General features: G+C 36.5%; 1 protein-coding gene across 3 annotated transcripts in view; it reads right to left on the bottom strand.

Annotated features, from left to right (window-relative positions):
• Positions 1-6,439: 6,439 nt before the first annotated feature.
• The window catches only part of Scml2 (Scm polycomb group protein like 2), a 93,783-nt gene continuing 76,765 nt past the window's right edge, over positions 6,440-23,457 (bottom strand). For 2 of the 3 annotated variants that reach the window (XM_074062393.1, XM_020152201.2), the window contains 4 exons: positions 13,761-13,874; positions 12,810-13,052; positions 9,116-9,267; positions 6,440-8,076 (listed from right to left, as the gene is read on the bottom strand). In XM_074062393.1, the coding sequence (XP_073918494.1) occupies positions 7,948-8,076; positions 9,116-9,267; positions 12,810-13,052; positions 13,761-13,874 (638 nt within the window). In that variant the 3' untranslated portion in view covers positions 6,440-7,947. The remainder of the gene's footprint in view (positions 8,077-9,115; positions 9,268-12,809; positions 13,053-13,760; positions 13,875-23,457) is intronic. The other variant, XM_074062394.1, reaches the window with a different exon arrangement.

The following is a 23,457-nucleotide window of genomic DNA, read 5'->3' as shown; positions in this document are numbered from 1 at the left end:
CTCTCTTCTATCTCTTTTGAGCAGGATGCATAATTACTATTTATGATTACTGATCTGGTTTAACAGAGGGCTAAATACTCAGCCCTCCTTCACAAGGGAAAAGCTGCCCCTAACTACACCTGTAGCACCTGTAACCCTGTAAATTTCACTATACTTAAGCCATCTGATCAAATATGGGAAAAATAATTAGTATAAAAATAGATAAAAAAGGGTCTTGACCCTGAGAGTCTAATACATCTCAAATTAGTAACTGTTTTCCATGAGAGTTCCTCATACCAAGTTTTTCACTCCTTTTATAAGGAAATAGTGAATTTTCCATCACTGCCAAAGCTAAAAACTTGTTTCTTTCACTGGCTGATTATATAACCCAGACACTAAAATGTCACTTCATCATATGTTTGTGGGGGGAACCAACATGGGAGACCACTGGGCTTGGAAAAAAGATGACAAATGGCCTTACAGGTAATAATGCTATAAAAATACAAACCCCTAAATAAAGATGCTTTTTTTGACCCTAAGTGGGTCTAAGCATCAAAGTGGGGAATAATGTAGCACGGAGGAGGATCAAAAGAAAACAGTCTAGGCCTGAGTCCTGAGAAAGTAGCAGGGAGGTAGGGATGGCATAGCAGAGAGATAAAACCTGAGAAATCTGAACATTAGGAAGGTCACGTAGCACCAGGGAGGGGAAAGTCACATAGCACTAGGATGAAGTAGCCAATAAAATTAAATATAACCATATATGGATTAAACCTTCCATTTTGCTTCTGTACCCTGCTTGCAAGGGTATATAAGGTGAGACCCCTTTGTTCTCAGGGCTCAGCCTTTGGACATGAGTCTGCTGAGTCTGTGCTGGCACAATAAACGTTGCTTCCTGCTAATTGCCTCAAGAGTCCCGTATCTCAGCTAGCAAACTCCCACAACACTTTGTCATGCAGTAGGTACTCAAATTTGTGAAAAGTTCTATGGATATCCGAAAAGAGACTTTTCATTTTGCTGTTTTTTTAAGTCATTACTGGGGTTTGAACTCAGAGCTTTATGTTTTCTAGGGAAGTGCTCTATCAGCTGATCTGCATCCCCAGTTCCCACCACCCCATTTTGCTTAAGTTATTTTTCAGACTGGGTTTCACTTTTTGCCCAGGAAAAATTGCAAATTGCAGCAAGCATAACTGTTTGTTTATACATAAAATCATTAAATTAAGCGGGTCCCTTTTGTTTCTTCAGGTTTCTGCTGCTTGATGAAGGTAAATGTTTTGTTTCCTTTTATCTTCCACAGCGATTTGGGCATAATGTGGCTTGTGTTCTTCCAGTTAAACAACTATTATAGAAGAAACACACTGCTGAGGAATCAGAAAACAAAGATAAGCTAAACAAAGTGAAATATACCCAGAACTCCACACATCCCAAGACACTCACTATGAAGAGGTTTGTAAACATGTTTCAAATGTCTTTTAGATATGTACATACATCTACATATAAATGCACAAGAGATTTTCCTAGAGATGTTACAAATCCTCCTCTGTGATCTGCTTTGACCAACATATCATATGAATATCTTTCTATGTGAATAAATAAACCTCCCTTACTTACTTTGGAAAGATGCCTTGTTGTGGATCTATTCTGGCTTGATATATATATATAAAATCATACATATTATATAATATGTAATATATATAAAATCATACATATATAATATGTAATATATTTGCAGTATGTATGTTATATGTAGATGTATATATGTATGTGAAATATATAACAAATTTCAAATTGAATACATTGTGACAAATCTACTTCCCATCAGCATGAATATTTAATATTGTATTTGATCTTTGCTTATTTGACAAAATGTAAAGAACACATCCTGTTTAATTTATACTTGTTTGCTAGGTAAATTGAACATTTTCAAAAAATTTCTTTAAGGACTTAATATATCATAAGGGCCATTACTGGGATTTGAGCTCAAGGTCTTGCACTTGCTAGGCAGGCACTCTACCACTTAAGACAACCCAAAGGTAATTTTTATTTATGTAGTTTTTTAATATTTGGGAAATGGCGGATTATTTGGTAAATGCTGTAGGACATTCCTACACTTCTATTGGTTTACCACATGTATTTATCGTATCTTAAATAGAAACCCACACAATTACTAAAGGCATGTGATTTTGTTTTTTTTGTTTTTGCGGTACTGGGGTTTGAACTCAGGGCCTTCACCTTGAGCCACTCCACCAGTACTATTTTTGTGATAGGTTTTTTTCGAGATAGGGTCTCTAGAACTATTTGCCCAGTCTGGCTTTGATCCTTGATCCTCCTGATCTCTGCCTCCTGAGTAGCTAGGCCTGAGTCACTGGTGCCCAGTTTCCAAGTGTGTACTGATGGCAAGTCACTCTTCCTCAGTGGCCTGGGCCTTCAACACACACCTCCCTTAACCCCTACTCACCATCCTTCAGGTCTTGGCAGAAACGCTTTCTCAGGAAAGCACAACCTAATCTTCTCCACTAGGTAAAGGTTGTCTGGTATATCACTTGTGGTTATTTCACTTTTGCCACATTTGGTACACAGGAATTACTTAGGCATTTCTAATTTTAATGCTGCCTTCCCAGACAGACTGTAAACTTTCTGAGGTCAAGGATCTTACTTTGTCTACTCTCATATTCCGGGTTGGCCATCATTAGTATTTTTACGGGGGCATTTTTCCTACCCCACTTCCTAGCTCCTTGACACCAAGTTTTTTTAAAAAAGAAATACAAAGCGCAGCCCTTGCTCCCATCAGGGCTCTTCTTGCTTCAGGGTCCACCTACAGTGCGTTGCCTACAGGGGCAAGATGCATGCCCCCCATGCTCCATTTCCAAGAGCTGCATCCGCCTCTGCTCATTCCATGGCTAAGGTTTGCTGGGGGGTTGGGAACTGACATAGCAAGGGGAAAAATAAAGCACAAGAGGAAGCGTGGCCAAGCCACTAACAATTGTATTTCATGCAATCCTAGCTACTCAGGAAGCAGAGATCAGGAAGATCATGGTTCTAAGCCAGCCACAGGCGAATTAGTTCACAAGACCCTGTGTTGAAAATACTCAACACAAAAAAGGGTTGAAGGAGTGAAGTGTGACGCCCCGAGTTCAAACCTCAGTGTTGCCAAAAAAAAAAAAAAAAAAAAGACATACCCAGAACTCAGACGTGCATGCACGTGTGTGTGTGTGTGAGAACACCTTAGAATGGTTGTGCAGGTATTTTTTTCAATCCCACATAAACAACTTTTGACTTACTAGGAATATTTCCCAGATGAGCAACAGCTCATCTGCTCATCTTAGTTTTCAGGGATGTCATGCATGTTCATCATTTTCATTTTTATACAGATATTTAATGAGAAGGCAAGAGTGAGTGATTCAGTGGCAGCAGGATGTTATATTAAATCTGATGACAGTTGGGAATTACAGTTTTCATTTTCCTTGGAGTCTTTCTCCTCTCCAATAACTCACTCCTTCCTGTAGTTGTCTGGTGATACATATGCAAAACAAGTAGTAAAACTAACTAGATACAACCCAAATTCAAATAGCAATTTATGGTGTTACTCTCAGACTTGTGGAAAAGCCCAGTATGTGTTTCAGTAAGTATGTGGTACTAAAAACTCAACCTGAAATTGATTCCCAGGATTTTGACTCATTGAACAAATGATCAAGCCACCTAGGTGCTAGGTGCTAATTTGGATACAGGGTACAACAAGAATCAAGCCAATAAAAGTCACTGCCCTTATGAAGAGTTCGTTCTAGTGGGGGAAGCCACCAATGTATAAGTAAACAGATGTGAGAAAGTGTATCATCACATTTCATCGTATCTTTGAGCTGTGGTGAAGTCCCCAAATCCCCGTGACTTAACACTACAAACATCACTTCTTGCTCATGTAAAATATAGAGATGACGGATGGCTTTGGCCCAGCCCCACATGCCTTATGGCTCCAAACCCCAGTCTCAAGGAGCAACCTCTAAATCTTGCACATGGCACTCTCCTGGCAGAGGAAAAGGAGAGTCATTGATTGCCATTGGAAAGCTTCTGCTCAGACCTGGTGCTCTTCAGGTGCACTTAGGACCCAATGGTGAAAGCAGGGTTCAGGATGGGATGCTGTATCCTTTGTAGGAAAGAGTGGCTGGGAATCATATAAACAACTACGAGGTTTATTGATATAGTGAAAATAAAGCAGAAGCAGATAAGGAGAGCCAGCTATGTGGATGCAGTGGGGGTGGAAGGATGTAACAGGGAAATTGACAGGTGTAGGAGGCATTTATGGGTTATGCTGTGCTATTAAGATTGTGAATGACTGCTACTTACCAAAGACCCCTTTCCTCATCATCTGGGGCACACACTATTTCCAGCCACTGTCACAGTGAGGAGCCATGAGACTGAATGCAACGGTGGTGTGGAGTAAGCCACACCACCTGGAATCAAAGGATCCCCAAGGCCCTAGGAGATGGTAGAGCCACAAAAGGGAAGGAGCCTGGCCCCCAAATCACCAGAGGGAAGAGGGATATCTGCTTTGGATTGTGAGCAAGAAATAAGCTGCTACTGTGAATGGAACATAGCATGCTTTGTGTCTACCACTAATGGCAGGCTAGAATGTCTTAATCTGTCATATTTCCTCCAAAAGTACCCTTACTTGACAGATGCCTTATTTACAGCACAAGAGGAAAACTTGGGGCGGAGTTGAGGGATACGCTCAGAATTTCCAATTCCAAAACCCAGTCTAGCTTGCTATGTTAACAGTGATGCAACTGCTAAAAGTGTGACAAGGGCTGATTAGGGCAAGTAAGGTCGTGCTCTTACAACATAGGTAAACTACTAAGTCAAAAACTGGGATTTTATGAAATATGGAAACCCACCTGGTAGTGACAGAATTTATGGTGATGCTGACTGAAGTGGTCTCTCTCTTGGGAGGGAGTGTCTTGGGAACATGGAGCACAGGGTATTTGGCAAATACGAATCTTGAGGGGCTTTTTCAAGTTTATGTAAGAGGACTGCACATGTGAACAAAAAATGAAAAGAAATCCTCTTTTCTGAAAGGCAAATACATTTAAGAGTTAATAACTGGAATAACCAAATTGAGAGAGTAGTGATGACTTTAAAACAAACAAGCATTGTACCTGGGAGGAATATGCCAGGTGTGAGGTGAAAAGTAGAGGGTGGAATGTGGTCAGGTGGTGTTCCCCAACTGCTCCTTCCAAAAACGGATTCCACCATAAGATGTCATGTTTTTGAAACACCTGTATTTTCATTCAGTGGGATGGAAGATCTGCTGCACTGCAATTTATCCTGTTTCTTCAATAGTATTTGCTGACAAAAGAGTGAGTTTATGCATTACACCATGTCATTTTGTATCTATTACTTCAACTTTGTCTCCTTTTATACTAATTCATTATGGTAAAATATACATGAAATTTACTAGTTTAACTATGTAATTAATATTATACATATTCACAATGTTGTACAGCCATTGCCACTGTCCATATCCTGAACTTTTTCATTAACCCATACTAAAACTCTGTACCCACTACACAGTACCTCTCTCCATTTCTTCCTCTCCATAGCATCCCAGTACCCCCTACTATGAATTTGGCTACAAATCTCAACCAAGTGAATTCAGACAGTATTTGTCCTTGCATCTGGCTTAATTTCATTTATGTTGCAGATGTATCAGAATGCCATTCCTTTTAAAGACTGAATAATATTCCATTGTATGCTTATACTAGTCTATTCATTTGTAGATGGACATTTACATTTACCATCTAATAGTGCACTCAGCATTGGTGTACAAGCATCTGTTGAGTCCCTGCTTCTAATTCTTTGGAGTATATACCCAGTGGAATCGATGTATCATATGTAATTCACTCTGTTTTCCACAGTAGCTGCATCATTTTACATTCCCTCCAGAAATGCACAAGGGTTGCAATTTCTCTATATCCTCATCAATACTTATTTTTCCTTTAAAATATATGTGTGTGTATTATATATTTGATTGTAATCCCAGCACTTGGGAGGCTGAGCCAGGAAGATTGCAAGTTTGAGGTCAGCCTAGGCTATACAGTGAGACCAAGGTCTGAGGATGTATCTCAAGTGGTAGAACACTTGCCTAGCATGTGTAAGGCCCTGTGTTTGATTCCCACTATCAATGGGGCAAAGAAACTTCTAAGAAGTTACCTAAATGTTCATAGTTAATGTACTGAAATTCCGAAATACCAGGGAAGTTGGGGAAAGAAAACTGCCTTGGATTCCAAAGGTAAGCACCTGTGGGTCAGCCTGTAGAAAGTCTCATAAACCTACTTCATTTACTCAGCCAGCTGCAAGTACAATTCCAGCTACAGCTTGAATAACCAGTGCTTTTCCTTCTATATACACAAGTTCACCCATTAATGTAATGCAGTGAAGATAAATAAAATCAAACCTGAGGTTTTCATATTAATTGCTGTGGTCATTTAACTTTATTTGAAAATATGAAAATTGCAAAACATAGTATTTATACAAACACCTGAGGAATGTTCAACTGGGCACAGCATCTTCATACAAACAATTTGAAAGAAGAACAAGTTTTAGTAAGAATCTATTTTTATAAGGAATAACAGATGAAGCAATCCTTTAAATAGCTGCATTCTTATCTTAAGTACATTCAATCCTCTCGAAGAAAATGTACATTCTTGCCCTGATGAACATTTTATTGGCATTTAGAACAAATGGCTAATTCTTTTATAATTGATTCTTATAGCTTATAAACATTAAACCAGTTATACAATGTTAACAACAATAAACATTTAGCACCATTTCATCTTAAAAGTTCTAACTTACAAAATAAAGCCCAACACAGCAAGTCTTATCTTTCAAAATGTAGCAGAATAAATGGCTCAGAACTAAGCAAATTAATTAGAAACATTGCATAGGAAGGAGAATGTTCCTGTATGGAAACCAATCCATGGATTGTTTCTTACCACCTGAAGAATAAGTTGAGAGGTACTGGTGATATCAAATGATGTACATTTTTTTATGGTATAAAAACACTAATTCATCATAACCTCTGTGGTAGTGCAAAGTGCCATATTAAGTTCAAAAAGAAAACAATTACTTGTGAATAGCTACAGATATAGAATAGTATAATATGGTAAAGTATTTGTATGAGGAATAGACTTGTACAATAAAATATCTTTTAAAAATTTGGATACAGGTATGTTGATACAGAGATGTGAGAAATGGATGCCTAATGTCCAAGCTTAGCAAAAATATAGTTTTAAAATAGGTATTCTACTGAAAAAATTTAATCAGATTCCATTCAAACTATTCTTGTAGTATAACATCTTCTACACAAAGTGATCATTCTATCCTATTTTTAAAAAATTATCAACTGGTAAGAACACTTTATGAAAGCTTTTAAGCTTGTTTTTTTTCGTTTAAATATGAACAAATACAACACTGAGGGCACAAATGATAGAAGGGAAAGAAATTTATATGGCTATTTCCTTTCTAGAAAATAGAACAGACAGTACACACTGTAAAATCAGATAAAATATTTAAGAAAGAGATGATAGTTATATAGGTGCATCTTTAAATTCTCTTCTGAGGAAGAATTCTCATGGATTTTTGATATTTTCCCCTTTGGGATTTAGCTGTTTTGGTTCTAGATATAGAGATTAACTTAAATCAAAGGTTTTTCTCTGTTAACTGCATGAAGGATATTTGTAAATTATACAATGAAAATAATAAGACACAAAGAACAAACTGCCAATTTAAATATTACAGTACTAACATGTTAAATGGTTTTTAAAGAAGTAGACTGGACTGCTAATGTGGTTCTACAATCCTGATAAAGACATTTTTATAGGAACCTTCTATGAAACAAAAATTGCTGAGAAAATTATTTCTAAATTGAAATGTTTTTAGTACACCTGAGAATTATGCCTAATCTAAACTTGCACATTTTCAATTGTATTTTCTTTCTTTAAGTTTTTCAATGTAGTAACAGAGTTTTAATGCTGGCCCCAGCTTCAGCCCCATATACTTCATCATCATATCACTCTTGAGTAGAAGCAGAGCCTTTCCATCAATTTCCTACAGAGAGAAGAAAATGATAATAATTAATACTTCCATATTTTTTCCATTTATAAAATAGAGAACAGCTGTACATTCCAGATATATTCTCTGAGTATGCATTTATCTCATGAAAACTACTAAAAATAGAATTTGTATGATGAAGCATCAATTTGGTGATTTCTAAATTTACTTCAAAATTTGAGAAAAAGGAAGCTTATCCTAGTATATTTAATAAATAACCTAAGCATCAAACTGTATGATTTTAAATTCTGTGGGTTAAGTAAAATAATACACATCTGTGACAAAGGGTCAAAAACTGTAAACGGTAGAAATGAATTTCAGACATTGTTAATTTTCTGAGAAAGGTCGAGAGTATGTCAACATCGATGTAAACTGTAAACGTGCTCTACAAGGTAGGTCATCTTTATGCTGAAAGTGAATCAATTAGTTGTCTAAAGCTAGTTAGATGCTAAAACTACTGATTTTCTTACAATATTAAAAAGGGTACATTAGATATTAGAACATAAAACATGAAAATATACTTAATAAGTCACAGGGCATCCTCCTAAAATTTTTTATTACCTTAATCAACCAATTTATGCTATAGAAGTCTAACATTTGGTATTCATGAATTCCTGTTTAAAATAAAGATACACTTAATTTTACACAGTTGTTAGATTCACTGGGTACTCTAACAAGGCCATCCTGGTACATACTGTGGTCACCCTCTCCTACTCATAGTCCTAGGGCCAAGCAGGGAGCCAGGTAAGTTGGGGGAGGATCCTTGTATCTTTCATTACAAAAAGGGTCAAATGCCTGAGAGTGGTGGATTCTGAAACACCATCTCTTGAGAACTTGAGGCTGTTTAGTGTTTTAAGAACCAACCTGGACACCCATTTAAAGAGCAGACCATTAACCTATCTACAGTTCTAATGTTGGGCAAAATAACCTTTTTCACAAATAGAAAAATCAGTTGATAAGGTTCCCCCACCATTCACACAACTCAGAATCCAATTGAAAGGCCTGCACAGGAAAACTGGATCAAAAGATACATTACATGTTGCCTGAAGAGGTCGGCGAGGGGGCCTGATATCTGAGGATCTGTATGTTTCATAAACTGTATCACTTCATCCACAGACCAGGTTGAAGGGTCCTTAGAGAAGCCTTGTTTCAGGACACTGGGGTCAGGTACAGCTATATAACTTGGATCTTCAATGGGGGGGGGGAAAAAAAACAAATCATAGTTGACCTGATCATTATCCTGAAAGAAGAGATGTTAGGTAGGGAATAATGGTGTCATTCCTGGAACCTGTTCTTAAGTACCCAAGCAAGGACTCAAGAGGCCAACTGTAAAATCTAGTGAAATCCTGAATAAAGATGATCTGAGAAGAGATGCTTCAGAGTATTCCATGTGACCTCCCCCAAACAGCAGGAGGAGCTTCAGAAGATACCTTAAAGGTTCAAAGATCATGAAAGATGAAACAACCCAAAACCTCTTCGGCACAGACAAGTACAGGAAAAGATCTGTTACTTGGATTAAATTAGGTTCATTTAACTTAACCCATTGCTCTTGTACTTTAAGGGTTTCGTTGTTCTCCCAATCTCTTTTAATCTTTCCTTGTCTAAATTAGGTTTATTTTACTGAACACAATGGAAATTACCCAAATGTACAGGTCTGTAATTTCTCAAATTTGCTCACTTTTCTGTGGTGCTGGGGGTGGAACTCAGGGCCTTGTGCATGCTGGGCAAGCACTGTACCACTCTGAGCTATCCCCAGCCTTGAAATTATCCCATTATCTTAGAGAACCAAATTAATACTTTTACCAAATCTCTCTTGTGTATTCAATATGGTTATTTTTGGCACCATTTTTATTCTTTAGATTCCCATCTCTCATGGCTTAAAGGTTTATCTGAATTGTAAAGAAAACAGAAATATTTTTGCTGAGCTAGGTAAGAAGTAACTTTAACATCAAATTTCATTAATTAATTTTAGATGCTTTGATTAAAAGGGTTATATATTTAATAAGGAACTAAGTAAGACATGAAACAATTTAGGTACTCATACCTCAACTGGTTTTAACTGTGCCGTCCAGTAAGTTCTGAAATTTGTGTTCTGACAAGTACTTATTAACGTAAGCAGAGTGTTTGACTCCCTAAAGTTAGTGTGTGATGATAACTGAAGGGGGCTTTATAATTTGCTAGGAAGATTTGTATCTCTAACCGAAGACCATCAACAGAAATTTGATGTTTTTGTGTTTGAACTAGCCAAAGACATACCCTTTCTTTGCTATCATTTGGGTTATGGTCATTTTAGGAGCATTTTGAGTATTTACCCAGGGAAAGGGCAATGAAAACTAGAAGATACAAGAAATAATAATATTTTTCCATGCATAATTCTGAATTTTCTTTCCAACATCACAACTTTAATGTGAAATAAAATCTCTATACTAAAATATATCCTACCCTCTACTTGTCAAAGAAAAAAGAGTCAGAGTAAATAAATTTTGTGGGCTGTATCAACTCAGGTAAAAATGATGATGGTGTAGACCATGCTTTGCCCCTGATATTCTGACAATTTAGACTGACCGACCATCTCCTTTAACTGAACAATGACAAAATTTAGTATTCAAAAAATTATTAGCAAGGCTAATCATGCCTATAAATTCACTTACATTTTATGGGGTTTCTGTCATCAGAATCTAGTATGTTCATGTCCTAACATGCAAATAGTTTTATAGATTACTGCACACAAAAAGATAGTTTCTGGCATGAAAATAATTTTGTGTTAAAAATAAAACAAATATTAAGAGGTTCTGTTTTTAGTCTGTTATGGAAAAATAATTTGGTTGGCCTATATCTTCAGAACAGTAAGAGACGGTTGCAACCATTACATTACTGCTATTCAAATAATTGTATGAAAAAAACTAATCATGATAAAAACCAGAATCCAGTCATGCTTTTCTCCTGAATGGTCTGTGTTATATACACTGGGATATCAGTATTTCTGAAACAAATGTAATGAAAAATGATTTGATTTCTTCCAGTATTACTAGATTTCTTTCATATAATAGAGATCAAGAATTTTTTCATTCAAATAACAGGGTAGGGTATGATAGAAGGTTATGTGAGCATCACTGTCTATCAGGGGTGAACTCAGCTTTAATTAATAGTCGTAGTGCCTTACAGAAAATAATAAGCTGGATTTGGTTCATGACTATAATTCTAGCTACTCAAGAGGCAGAAATCAGGAGGATGTTGGTTCAAAGTCAGCTGGGCCAAAAAGTTCACGAAACTCTATCTCGAAAATATCCCATACAAAAAAGGACTGGCAGAGTGGCTCAAGTGGCAGAACACCTGCCTGTCAAGCATGAGGCCCTGAGTTGAAGTCCAAAGACCACAAAAAAGCAGAAAACAACAATAGTGCATCTCTAGACAGTTTCAAAGTGAAATTCTCCCTTGATCTCTAGAGATGCAGGCAGCACAGCAGTTAAGAGTATGGCCCTGGAGTCACAGTGTCTGTGTTTTAAGTATTAGCCCAGTCACTTACAGCTGAGGGACCTAAACCAAATTACTTCTGAGATTTTTCACCTGAAAATGTTTACCAGCACATACATCTCAAGGAATTCTTAAAAACTGTATTATGTATGAGGTCATATAAAATATGTCGCAGAGTAAAGAAGATGATGATGCTTTCTATTATTACTTACTAATTAATTTCATTACTATTAGTCTTTCTACACCTAAGAAGACTAGAAGCTAGACTTTTGAAGCCCAATACAGTGTACTTTAGCGTAACATCTGTGAGATATTCAGCATTAGAAGTGAACTTTTAGAATCTTTTACTAAAGAGATGGTCTTTCTTCAAAAGCTCATACTTTCTCAAAATACTTAAAATTACCATTCCATATTACCCCTTATAGAAAAAAAAACACCTATCTTTACACTCTCTTCAAAGCAGAGACAATCTTCAAAATAGGAGGGGAGACAGAAGTACCAACATCAAATGTGTCACTGCATGTGCATAATGTGCATAATGAGGCTGCCCATATATAATAGCCATGATAAAAGACAAGAAGGTTACTCCATTCATTCCTCAACCTAGCCTAGATGCTTACCCTGAAGAAAAAAGGATAGAACACTTATTCCCACCTTCACTCTGCTGCACTCTTAATCCTTAAAAGGCTAAGGGGTAGTAGTTATCTTTGCACATGGAAGGCTGTTCTAGCTTTTTCTAAATGGAAATAAGATGCTGCCCTGTTTACACATGCCACTTCCTCCCTGTGAGTCTGAGGGAAGTACAGATGATGTGGTGCAGGTATAGCAACAGGATTCCAGAGCCCTGATCCAGGAGCCACATAGAAGCTAGGGCCAGGAAAGGTCTCTAGAGAGACGAGAGTACATCAGAAGGGAAAAATGTGTTCTAGGTCTCAGAATCATCAGAGTACCTAAATACTCTGTACTTAGTTTTCTAAGTATGCAAGGAAATGACAAATTACAATTTCTTCAGAACCACTAATCTGATAGAAGCTTCTAACAGAGACATGGTTGGTGATCCAGATATCCAGAGATAGTTCTGTGACTGAAGCATCCATATTGGTTTGGCCCTGATAGAGATATGAAGGGGAGAACCTGGTTTCCCCAATTTTGGCAGTTTTTCAAACACAATACACTCTTAAGGGATGCTGTTGGGTGTGAAAGACTCAAAGGGAAAGATAAGAATACTGCTTGAGGATCATTGTTTTTGAATATACCTTCACTTTTCTTCTGGATTTGTAATATAGGGTCATAGTAACTGCTCTTGGTAGGTGATTTGTTCCCATCAGAGGCTGAACTTGAAGTGCTTGACACAATTTCAGGGAAATTCTTGGAGAATGATGTATGCGTAAGATTTCCACTGACAGGATTTAAACAATCTCCCAGTGTTGAACTTCTGGAATCTTCAGAAAAATTTTCTTCTTTGGGTATGACATGTTTCTCAGGAGAAACTGATTCTTCTACAAGGAAAAAGACAAATGGAGGTTATCTTCAAATATTATTAAAAGGTCAAGAATGTCATTTCCAACAACAGTTCACTTAATTCATGCCGTACTTGAACCACAAACTTCTAATGCAAAGTACCCGGTCATCCCCTCCTCATCATATATAGTAATGTGCACTCTCTTGAAATCCAGAGTAATTCTATGACATCACCTGTATTTCTCATGGCAATTTCCTATCTCTTGCCAGTCTTGCCACCAAGACTGTGAATACCTCACAAAAGCATTTGTTCTGGGCTGGTGGCATGACTTATGTGGTAGAGCCCTTGCCTAGCATGCACAAGGCCCTGGGTTCAATCCCCACTACCAAAGGAATAAAAAAGGCATTTGTTTTTAGGAATGTAGTTATTCACAGCTACTTGTGAGAATATGTCCATTCCATTTGTTTTTAACATTTGCTTACTATCTGAGCAACTAACAATTTCACTGGAGAAACTTAGTGTTTATCTATTCCTTTATTAGTTTTTAGCAATATAAAGCTGAATGGAATTTTTTTAACCTGTGTGCTTCTGAAAGGAATGCAATGGTCAAGCTGTCAAAGTGATAGCCTAATTGCCAAACTTACTTGGACAAAAATATACCTTCTTACCTACCCTAAAGAGTATATATAAGTGGTAGCAGAGGAACTTTCCTTTCCCAATCCTGGGACAAGTAAATGTTATTTACCTTTAGAGGCATGCATCATTATTTTGGGCAGCTTAGGAGAGACAGGAACAGAACAAGGTATAGATTGCTCAGGAGATCGTTTGATGCTTTGCTGTTCAGTTATTTCCTCTTTCACTGTTTAAAAAAGTATGTGTTATAATTACTATTCTATATTCAAGTATTTTTGTATCATTATTAAACATTTGTTTCTAAATAATTTTCATACTATAACTTCAACATAGCCAATTATCTGATTATTCACGAGCATGTGTTTACTGCATCCTATCAAGTATTTCTACTAAAGTAATAATCCAAAGTACTTCCAGAAGGAGTACGTTTAAACTTCATTTATTCTGGAATCATCAGATCTCTCTAAATATCTCAGAAGACATTGAAGCAACTCAATATAGGGTCTAAAAAGACCTGAGATAAATTGATCCCACGAGCAAGAGGAGGTAAGAGTTAAAGGAAGTAGCACAGTGAACATGAACATTCTCTTTTTAGACAATCCAGCCTAAGGCTACCCTTTCAACAACTCTACTGCTTACTTATCACTCAACCAAATGCACTTGTAACTTTAAGGACTACTCTTTTAACCATGATTCTGAAAGTAAAGATATACTGTCAATTACAAGCTAAGTAATTTCAGATCCCGTATCTGAAATCCTTGGCCCAGAAGTGAAACTATTTTGGAATATTTCCATAGACTTTACTAGCTGAACATCCCAAATCCAAAAATCTGAAATGCAAAATGCTTTGAAATCTATAACTTTTTGAGCACTGACATGATACACTATGTCAATACTCAAAAAGTTTCAGATTTTTTATTAGGGCTATTCAACCTACATACCCTAAAAGGATCAATCAGTATCTTGTTTCAACCTTCAACTAAAAGGACAAATAAAGTGTAACATAAATCTAAAAACGATGACATTAGAATTCAAAGGGGAAGAAAAATTATAATGGAAGTAGTGCCAAAGTCAAACTTCATCTGATTCAAAATTTTGACTGGGGACTAGCAATGTCTCTCAAAATCATATGATGAACCACCTCTAGCAATCTAGTTCCTGACTAATTACCAGTGAGTCCAACAGAGCTCTCACCATTTGAATTTTATTTTTAATGACAGACTAGAAAATCAACATGCAAAATGTATTTCATTGCTTGATAAGCAATGCAATTTGTACAATTAAGAAATTTAAATTCTAAGGAAAGAGGGTTGGAGATATAGTCTACTGGCAGAGTACCTGCCTAGCATCCATGAAGTCTTGGGTTCAACACCCAGCACTACAGAGAAAAATTTATGAACTAAATTCTAAGAAAAAGAAATAATTGGATTTTTCATATTCATTTAATGATATAGTACTAAAGTAGTTTTCTATAGATATCTTACTTCTTAATCTCAGAACGATTATAAAGTCTCTACTTATTTTTATTTATAATGTACTGATGGTTTCTTTGTGAAAGTTTATGAAAATGGTCTGTGGTCTACTATTTGGGGTTGGAACAAACATAAAATTGACTCTTTTTCTGGGTACTATAGTAAGCTAAAGCAAGAAACAAAGTGTTCAGGGATAAGTAGGGATACAGGGATAAGTAGGAACAGCCCTATAATTTACATTTCTATGGTAGCCTTGTGTGAATATTAGCAGTCACTAGAGCGGGCACATGGGTTTGGGGCTTATTAAAAACCCCAATCCCAGAGGATCATCACAACCCTTAGAACTTTCTCAGGGTTTGTTTCTATTTGACTTCAATCAGAGCCTACTCTATGTGAACCACCCTATGATAGAGCATCTTCCGGGGGTATAAAACAGTGGCAAACGTTTAACTTTGCAGCTGCATGAGGCAGTATTACTAACTGGAGCTAAGAAGATGCTGACCAAAAAGCGTAAGAGGGAAATTTGGCTAGTAAGATACACATTAGGGGACTTAAAGAAGAATGAACCTAGAAGGCCACATGCTTGTGCAGGTCTGTATACATGCCCAAAAGACTTGAGAAGGCCCTCATCTTTCATGGCTGACCTTGAGGCTCTACAGAAGCAGACTTAACAAACTGCCTCTTGGAGTGTTGAAATTATGACCCAATACATATAGAGAATCCCTTGGCGCAAGGCTTGGAGACACACTGATTCCAAGCATTTAAGGAAATCCCCATCCAATCATTAGCTGACCACTCAGCTAATGGAGCGGATTTCAATACCTACATATGACAAAGAATACAACCTTCATAGAATTAGTCCAGGAAAATCACTAAATAAACAGTAGCACCAACAATGACAACAAACTCTAAGGAGGAAGAGGGAATCTGATGCCCACGGTTGCCAGATTATTTTAACATGTTCAGTTTTCAACAAAAAAAATTTATGAGACATGCAAAGAATAGGAAAGCATGGACCACACATAAGAAAAAAAATCAATAGAAACTGTTTCTAAGAAAGACTAGTCATTGGATCTACTAGACAAAAGACTTTTAACTACTGTAAGTACATTCAAAGAACTAAAAAGTTATGTCTAAAAAAAAAAGTATAAGAACATCTCACCAAATAGAGAATATCAATAGACCAAAATTATAACACAAAAAATAGAAATTCAAGAGTTGAAATACAGTAAATCTTTTCACAATAAGCAAATGTGAATTGGCAGAAGATCAACAAATTTAAAGAAAGGTTAATTGAGATTATACATTCTGAAGAATAGAAAGAAAAAGGAATGAGGAAAAACAAATATGTCCTCAGAGACCTATGGGGACATCATCAACACATACCAAAACAGACAACATGGAAGAAATCTCTAGGCTGGGCATGGTGGCCCACACCTGTAATCCCAGTGACTCAGGAGGTGAAGACAGGAGCTCAAGGCCAGCTCAGGTAGTATTATGGGAGACTATATCTCAAAAACAAAAACAGAAGAGCTCGGGGTGCAGCACTTTCCTAACAAGCATGAGGTCCTGTGTTTATTCCTCAGTACCACAAATAAAGGAAATGTCAGAGGAGAGAAGAGGAACAGGGAAGAAAAAACTGGGCATTGTAGTTCATACCTGTCATCCTACCACTTAGGAAGCTGAGGCAGGAAAATCATGCACTCAAGGCCAGTTTGGGCTACTTAGTAAGTCAAACACTCTAAAAAATAAAAATCAAAAAAGTTGAAAAAGAAAAAAAAGACAGGGACAGAATTTTTTCTGAGATATAGTGATCAAAAATTTTCCAAATTTGATGGAGAACAATTTGTACATCCCCAAAACTCAACAATCTCTAACCAGAATAAACAGAGATCCACACCTAGAAAAATGCTAAAGTATCAAAAGTAAAAGATAGAATTTTGAAATCAGAAAGAAAAAAACCACAATTACAAAGGATCCATAATAAGATTAGCAGCTGACTTCTCATTAACCAGAAGCCAAAATGAATAGAATGATACTCAAATCACTGAAACAAAAAGATGAAGAATTTTATATCCAGCAAAACTACCATTCATAAATGAAGGAGAAAATAAGAAATTTTCAGAAAAACAAGAACAGAAAATACCTCACAAGGAGAGCTGCTCTACAAGAAATAATAATAAAAAGATTACTTCAGGTTGAAATGAAAGGAACACTGGGCAGAAATTCAAATCCACATTAAAAATAATAGCATCAGGTTGGTGGAGTGGCTCAAGTGGTACAGCAGCACCAGCCTCAAAAGTGAGTTCAAGTCCCAGTACTGCCAAAAAAAAAAATCAGTAAAGGTATTTGTTTGTAATCCTTTTGTTCTACTTTGTCATTTAAAAGGTAACTACATAAAACAACAATAAAAGTGGAATGTTAAGGTTATAATGTATAAAAGTCTAATTTGTGTGACAATAGCACAAAGAAGCAGGGAAGTACCAAAGCTACATTGGAGGAAAGTTTTTGCATAACATTAAAATTAGGCTGGTTATAATGTAAACTAGATTGTTTTAAGATATTAACAACTAAAAACATGACTTAAAAAAAGTAATAAAAGGAACCTCAGGAGAAGTAAAATGATGTATTAAGAAACTACCAGGCTGAGGATATAGCTCAGTGGTAAAGTGCTTGCCTAGCATGTTCAAGGCACTGGGTTCAAGCCCCAGCACAGCAAAAAGGAAATAAATTAACAAAAAAGAAGGGATTAGTGGAAGAATAGGATCTAAGGCATTCAGAAAAGAGAAAAATGGCAGATATCAGTAATAATATTAAATGTAAATGAAATAAACACTCCAATAAGAAATCAGAGATGAGTTAGAGGCATGGCTCAAGCGGTAGAGAGCCTACCCAACAAGTACAAAGCCCCTGAGGCTTTGTACCAGTGGTTTGAACTCTAGGAGCAAAAAAATCGAGATGATAAATGGATTAAAAACATGATCCAAATATATATGCACTTACTATAAGAGACATGTTAAATATATATAAAAAATATACAAATAGGTTGAAGGTAAAGGATTGTAAAAAATAAACCATATAAATAATATCCCCCCCAATCTTAGTATTGTTATACTAATATTAGACAAAATATAAGAAGGGGGAGAGAAGGGAAGGCATGGGGGAGGAAGGGTGGGAAAGGAAGAAGTGAAGAAAAGAGGAAGGAAGACATATAAGGGAATACTATTAACTGTATACCAACAATTTATATAATGTAAATGACATGGACAAAGTTTTAGAACACAAACTACCAAAAACTAACTCAAGAAGAAATTAAAAAAATCTGAACAGACCTCTAGTAAATAAAACACAGGTAATTTTTTGTTTTTTTGTGGTACTGGGGCTTGAACTCAGGGCCTACACTTTGAACCACTCTACCAGCCCTTTTTCTTTTCATGATGAGTTTTTTCTAGATAGGGTCTCATGAACTACTTACTCAAGCTGACTTTGAACCATGATCCTCCTTGATCTCTGCCTCCTGAGCCACTGGCGCCTGGCTACAAGTAATTCTTAAAACTTCCCACAAAGCCCAAGCTGAGATGGTTTCACTGGTAATAGAATTTAACACCAACCTTTTCCAAACTCTTTTAAAAAGTCGAAAAGAGAGAACATTTCCTGACTCAGTCTCTAAAATCAATATTACCTTGATTCCAAAGCCAAACAAAAAAAAAATCCCAAGAAAACTACAGATCAATATGCACATGTAGTTATAAATACAGAAGCAAAAAAAAAAAACCCTCAATGAACTACTAGAAAACTGAACCCAGCAACATACTAAAAGAATTATACACAATTATCAAGAGAACTTATCCCAGGAATACAGGGTTGTTTTAAGATCTGAAAAACCAATATAGCATGCCATATTAATAAAAGAGAAAAAACATGACAAAATCTCAGAAGAGAAAGAAGGACATCTGAACAAAATCCAACTGCTTTCATGATAACCTCTCAATGAACTAGGAATAGGAGTTCCTCAACCTAACAAAGGACTATATGAAAAACTCACAGCTAACATCAAATTTAGTGCAAAGACTTAGAGTGAAAGCTTTGCCTCTAAGTAAGATTAGGAACAAGACAAAGATAACCACTCTTTCCACTTGTACTCAACATTGTACTGGAGGGTCAACAGGAAAATAAAACACATAAAGGGCTTCCAGTTTGGAAAGCAAGAAACAATTTGTCTTCACAGATGAAACAAATTTATATTTAGAAAATCCTAAGGAATACATACACATAAAAAACTATGAGAACTAATAAATGAGTGCAGAAAAATAGAATACAAAAATCAATATATAAAAATCAGTGGTATTTCTAAACATTTGCAATGAAATAAACTGAAACTTAAAATTCTGTTTACAATAGCATGAAAAAGAAATGTTTAGGGACAAATTTATTGAAAGAGGTGTAAGATGTGTTCTCTAAAAACTCAAAAGACATTGTTGAAACAAGCTGAAGACTAAATAAATGAAAAGATGGCCAATGTTCCTGGAAGTAAGACTTAATATTGGTAATACTTAAATTGGTAATATGCCCCAAATTGATCTCCATGTTTAACATAATCCCTGTTAAAATTCAGGCTGGCTTGTTTGCAGCAAAGCTGATCCTAAACTTCATATGGAAATGCAGGTGACCCAAAATAGCCAAAACAATCTTTAAAAAGGGAAGCAAAAATGTCATTTTTTTTCTTTCTAGTTTTCTTCTACAAAATCAGAGAACAGGAGGGCAGAACAGGTCCTGTGGGAGAGGGGTTAGTTGGAGGGGAAAGGGGCTAGGAAGGTGAATAAGGTGCAAAAAATGTGTACATATATATGTAAATGCAAAAATGATACCTGCTGAAACTATCCCAGGAATGGGGGTGATGAAGAAGGGGGGATAAAGGAGAGTGGTGGAGGGGGTGAATTCAAGTATGACATATTTGATACATTCTTAAGAACTTGAAAAAAAGGAATGAGGGGAGGGAGGATGAGGGAGAACTATGGAGGGGGTGAATCAAATTAAGATATATTGTATGCACATATGTAAATGTCACAATATATGCCCCCTGGACAATTACATGCAAATAAATAATAATAATAATTTTAAAAAGAAAAAAAAATTTGAGGACTCAACACTTACCAATTACAAAACTTTTTACAGAAAACTACAGTTATCAAGTGTATGAGGACAAACATATCATAGAGGTCAATAAAATAGAACTCAAAGTCCAGAAATACATCCATATATTTATAATCAATTGATTTTTAACGAGAGTATCACAATAAGTCAAGAGGGAAAGAGTATTCTTTTCATCTAATAGTACTGGCACAAATGGGTAATATTCACATGCAAATGAATGAAATTGGATCCCTAGTTCACACACTGAATAAAAATCAACTCAAAGTAGATTAATGACATAAAGAACTAAACTAGAAAATTATTAGGTAAAAAGACAGGAGCGAATCCTTGTGAGCTTGGACTAGGCAACAGTTTCTTAAATATGAAACCAAATGTACAAGCAACAAAAGAAAATATAGATAACCTGAACTTCATCAAAATTAAAAACTTTTGTGCTTCAAGGTACTTCATCAGGAAAGTAAATACAGTGCTGGGGCTATAGCTCAGTTGGTAGTGTGCTTGCCTAGCATGAACTAGGCTCTAGGTTTAATCCATAGCACCACAAAAATTTTTAAAAAGGTGAAAAGACAACCTAAAAATGGCATAAAAAGTATGGAAATGCCAGGCACAGTGGTTCACACCTATAATCTAATTACTCAGGAGGTGGAGATCAGGAGGATTGCAGTTCAAGCACAGGCCATGCAAAAGGTTAGTAAGACCCCATCTCCACAAAAAAGCTGGGTATGGTGGTACATACCTGTCATCCCAGCTATGCAAGAGGCCTAAGCAAGAGGATGGAGGTACAGGCAAGTCTGGGGAAAAAACACGAGATATTACCTGAAAGATAACTAAAGAAAAAGGGTTGGAGGGCTCATGTGGTAGAGTGCCTGCCTAGCAAGGGTGAGGCCCTGAGTTCAAACTCCAGTACCACCAAAAAAAAATATGTAGAGCATCTATCTGACATGGAAACTCCATGTATCTAGAATAAAGAATTCTTATAAGTCAACGGTAGAAGGAAAATTAATCCAATTAAAAATGAGCAAAGGACTTGAACAGATATTTCTCCAAATAAGGTACACAAATGCCCAATCAGCACAAGAAAAGATGCTCAACATCAGGCATTAGGGAAATGCAAATCAAATTACAATGAGACCACTCCATGTTCACAAAGCTGGTTATATTTTTTTAAAAAATTGGGTAACAAGTGTTGACAAGGACATCGAGAAACTAAAACTTTCATTCACTGCTAATGGAAATGCAAAATGGCACCACCTCTTTGGAAAAGTCTTTCAGCTACTCAAGTTAAACACAGTTATCATATGGCCCAACAATTCTACTCCTAGGTTTATACCCAAAAGAACTAAAAACATATGCCCACACAAAAACTTGTGCACAAATGTTCATAGCAGGAGTATTCCTAAGAGCCAAAAGGTGGAAACAACACAAAAGTCCATCAATTGATGAATAAGAACAAAATGTGGCATATACATACTATGCAATATTATTTAGTCATAAAAAGTAATGGAGTACTGATTTACACTATCACATAGATGATGTTTGAAAACACTATACTAAGTAAAAGAAGCCACACAAAAAAGGCTACTTGCTGCATGATTCTATTAATATGAAATGTCCCGAATTTGGAACATTCATAGAGACAGAAAGTAGATTAGTGACTAGAGGGAGAGGAAAAAGAAAAATGACTGCTAATGTTAATGGGATTTCTTCTTGAGATGAAGAAAGTATTTTGGAATTGGGTAGTGGTGATGACTGCACAACTCTATGGATACACTTAAAACCACTGAGTCATATACTTCAAAAGAGTAAAATTATGGTATGTGAACTTTATTAAGATATAAATAAATAAATATTAAGATATAAATAAAGTTATTATAAGAAAAGTACCATAGACGTATGACAGTCACAGGAACTAGTAAAATCAAATTCCAGCTAGAGAAGAACCATTCTAACCTAAACGAAAGGTTTTCATCATTTTCCCCACTGTGGGAAATTGCTGATTCTTGATACTGCACTAAAAATAGTACTTTACCCAGGCAGAGGGCTCTGCTAAGACAAAAATAAATTTAAAAAGATTTAGCAGCTTCGCACAGCTGGAGTTACAAAACTGGAAACCTAAACTCATATGTGGTTTTCCCCCATGAGACATTTGCTGAGTTCTGGGGCTATATGCAGAGTTCGGTAGCTAAGCTGAAAGCTCTTGAAAGGCATACTGAAATCTCCCAGCCTTGTGGAGCTTAAGAAATAAAGACCCACCAGGAAAAGAGGTTTAGCTCAAATACGCAGTGGTCTATCACTCAATACATATGGCCAATTTGTTGTTGTTTGAAACTGGGTCTCATGTGGCCCAGCCTGGCCTGGAATTCATTACATAGTCCAGGCTGGCCCTGATGTCATGATCTTCCTGCCTCAGCCTCTTGCGTGCTGAGATACAGACATGCATCACTGTGCCCAGTCAGAATTTTTCAAATACATGAGGAAAAAGGCTAAAGAGTGGAGCTGCAAACCTCTAAAGTGTAAAGGTAAAATTTCCCATAGTCTTTCAGGGTTGAGGAGCTAGAGAATTGCCAGGTTCTCAATCAACTGCCTGGGGATGAACCAGAGAGATGGAGTCTTCTATCTATTTTTGGCAGTGCTGGGAATCAAACCCAAGGCCTTGTGTATCTTATACAAGCACTCTACCACTGAGCTACAACACTCTAGATTGAGTCTGAATAAAACCGCTCTTCAGCCACAACCCAGTTCAGTCTCTGATTGGAAACAGTCACTCTCTCTTTCTACTTAAGAAAAAAGAAATGTTCAAGGTAGAAATCTGGAGCATAATGTTCAACATATCAAAAAACAAAACATGTAAAGAAGCAAGACCATATAATCAATGGTTGAGAGGAAAGATATTAGTTTCATTAGACAAGGTTTTTTTTTTTGTATTTTAGTAGACAGGATTATAATATGATTTAACAAATAGAAAATGTCACCAGAGAACTTATTTTAAAAAGCAAAGCTGGACATAGTGGCATGAGCCTGTAATATGAGGTAGTTGCGAGGCAGAGATTGGGAGTGTTATGGTTTAAGGCCCATTCAGATAAAAAGTTCAAAAGACCCTATCTCAACCCACATATGCTGGGTGTGGTGGGGCATGCCTGGCATCTAAGCTACATGAGAAGCATAAATAGGAGGATGAGGTCC

This window comes from Castor canadensis, chromosome X, assembly GCF_047511655.1.
Source record: "Castor canadensis chromosome X, mCasCan1.hap1v2, whole genome shotgun sequence".
NCBI classification, from domain to species: Eukaryota; Metazoa; Chordata; class Mammalia; order Rodentia; family Castoridae; genus Castor; species Castor canadensis.
This window is presented reverse-complemented; position numbering and strand designations above follow the sequence as displayed.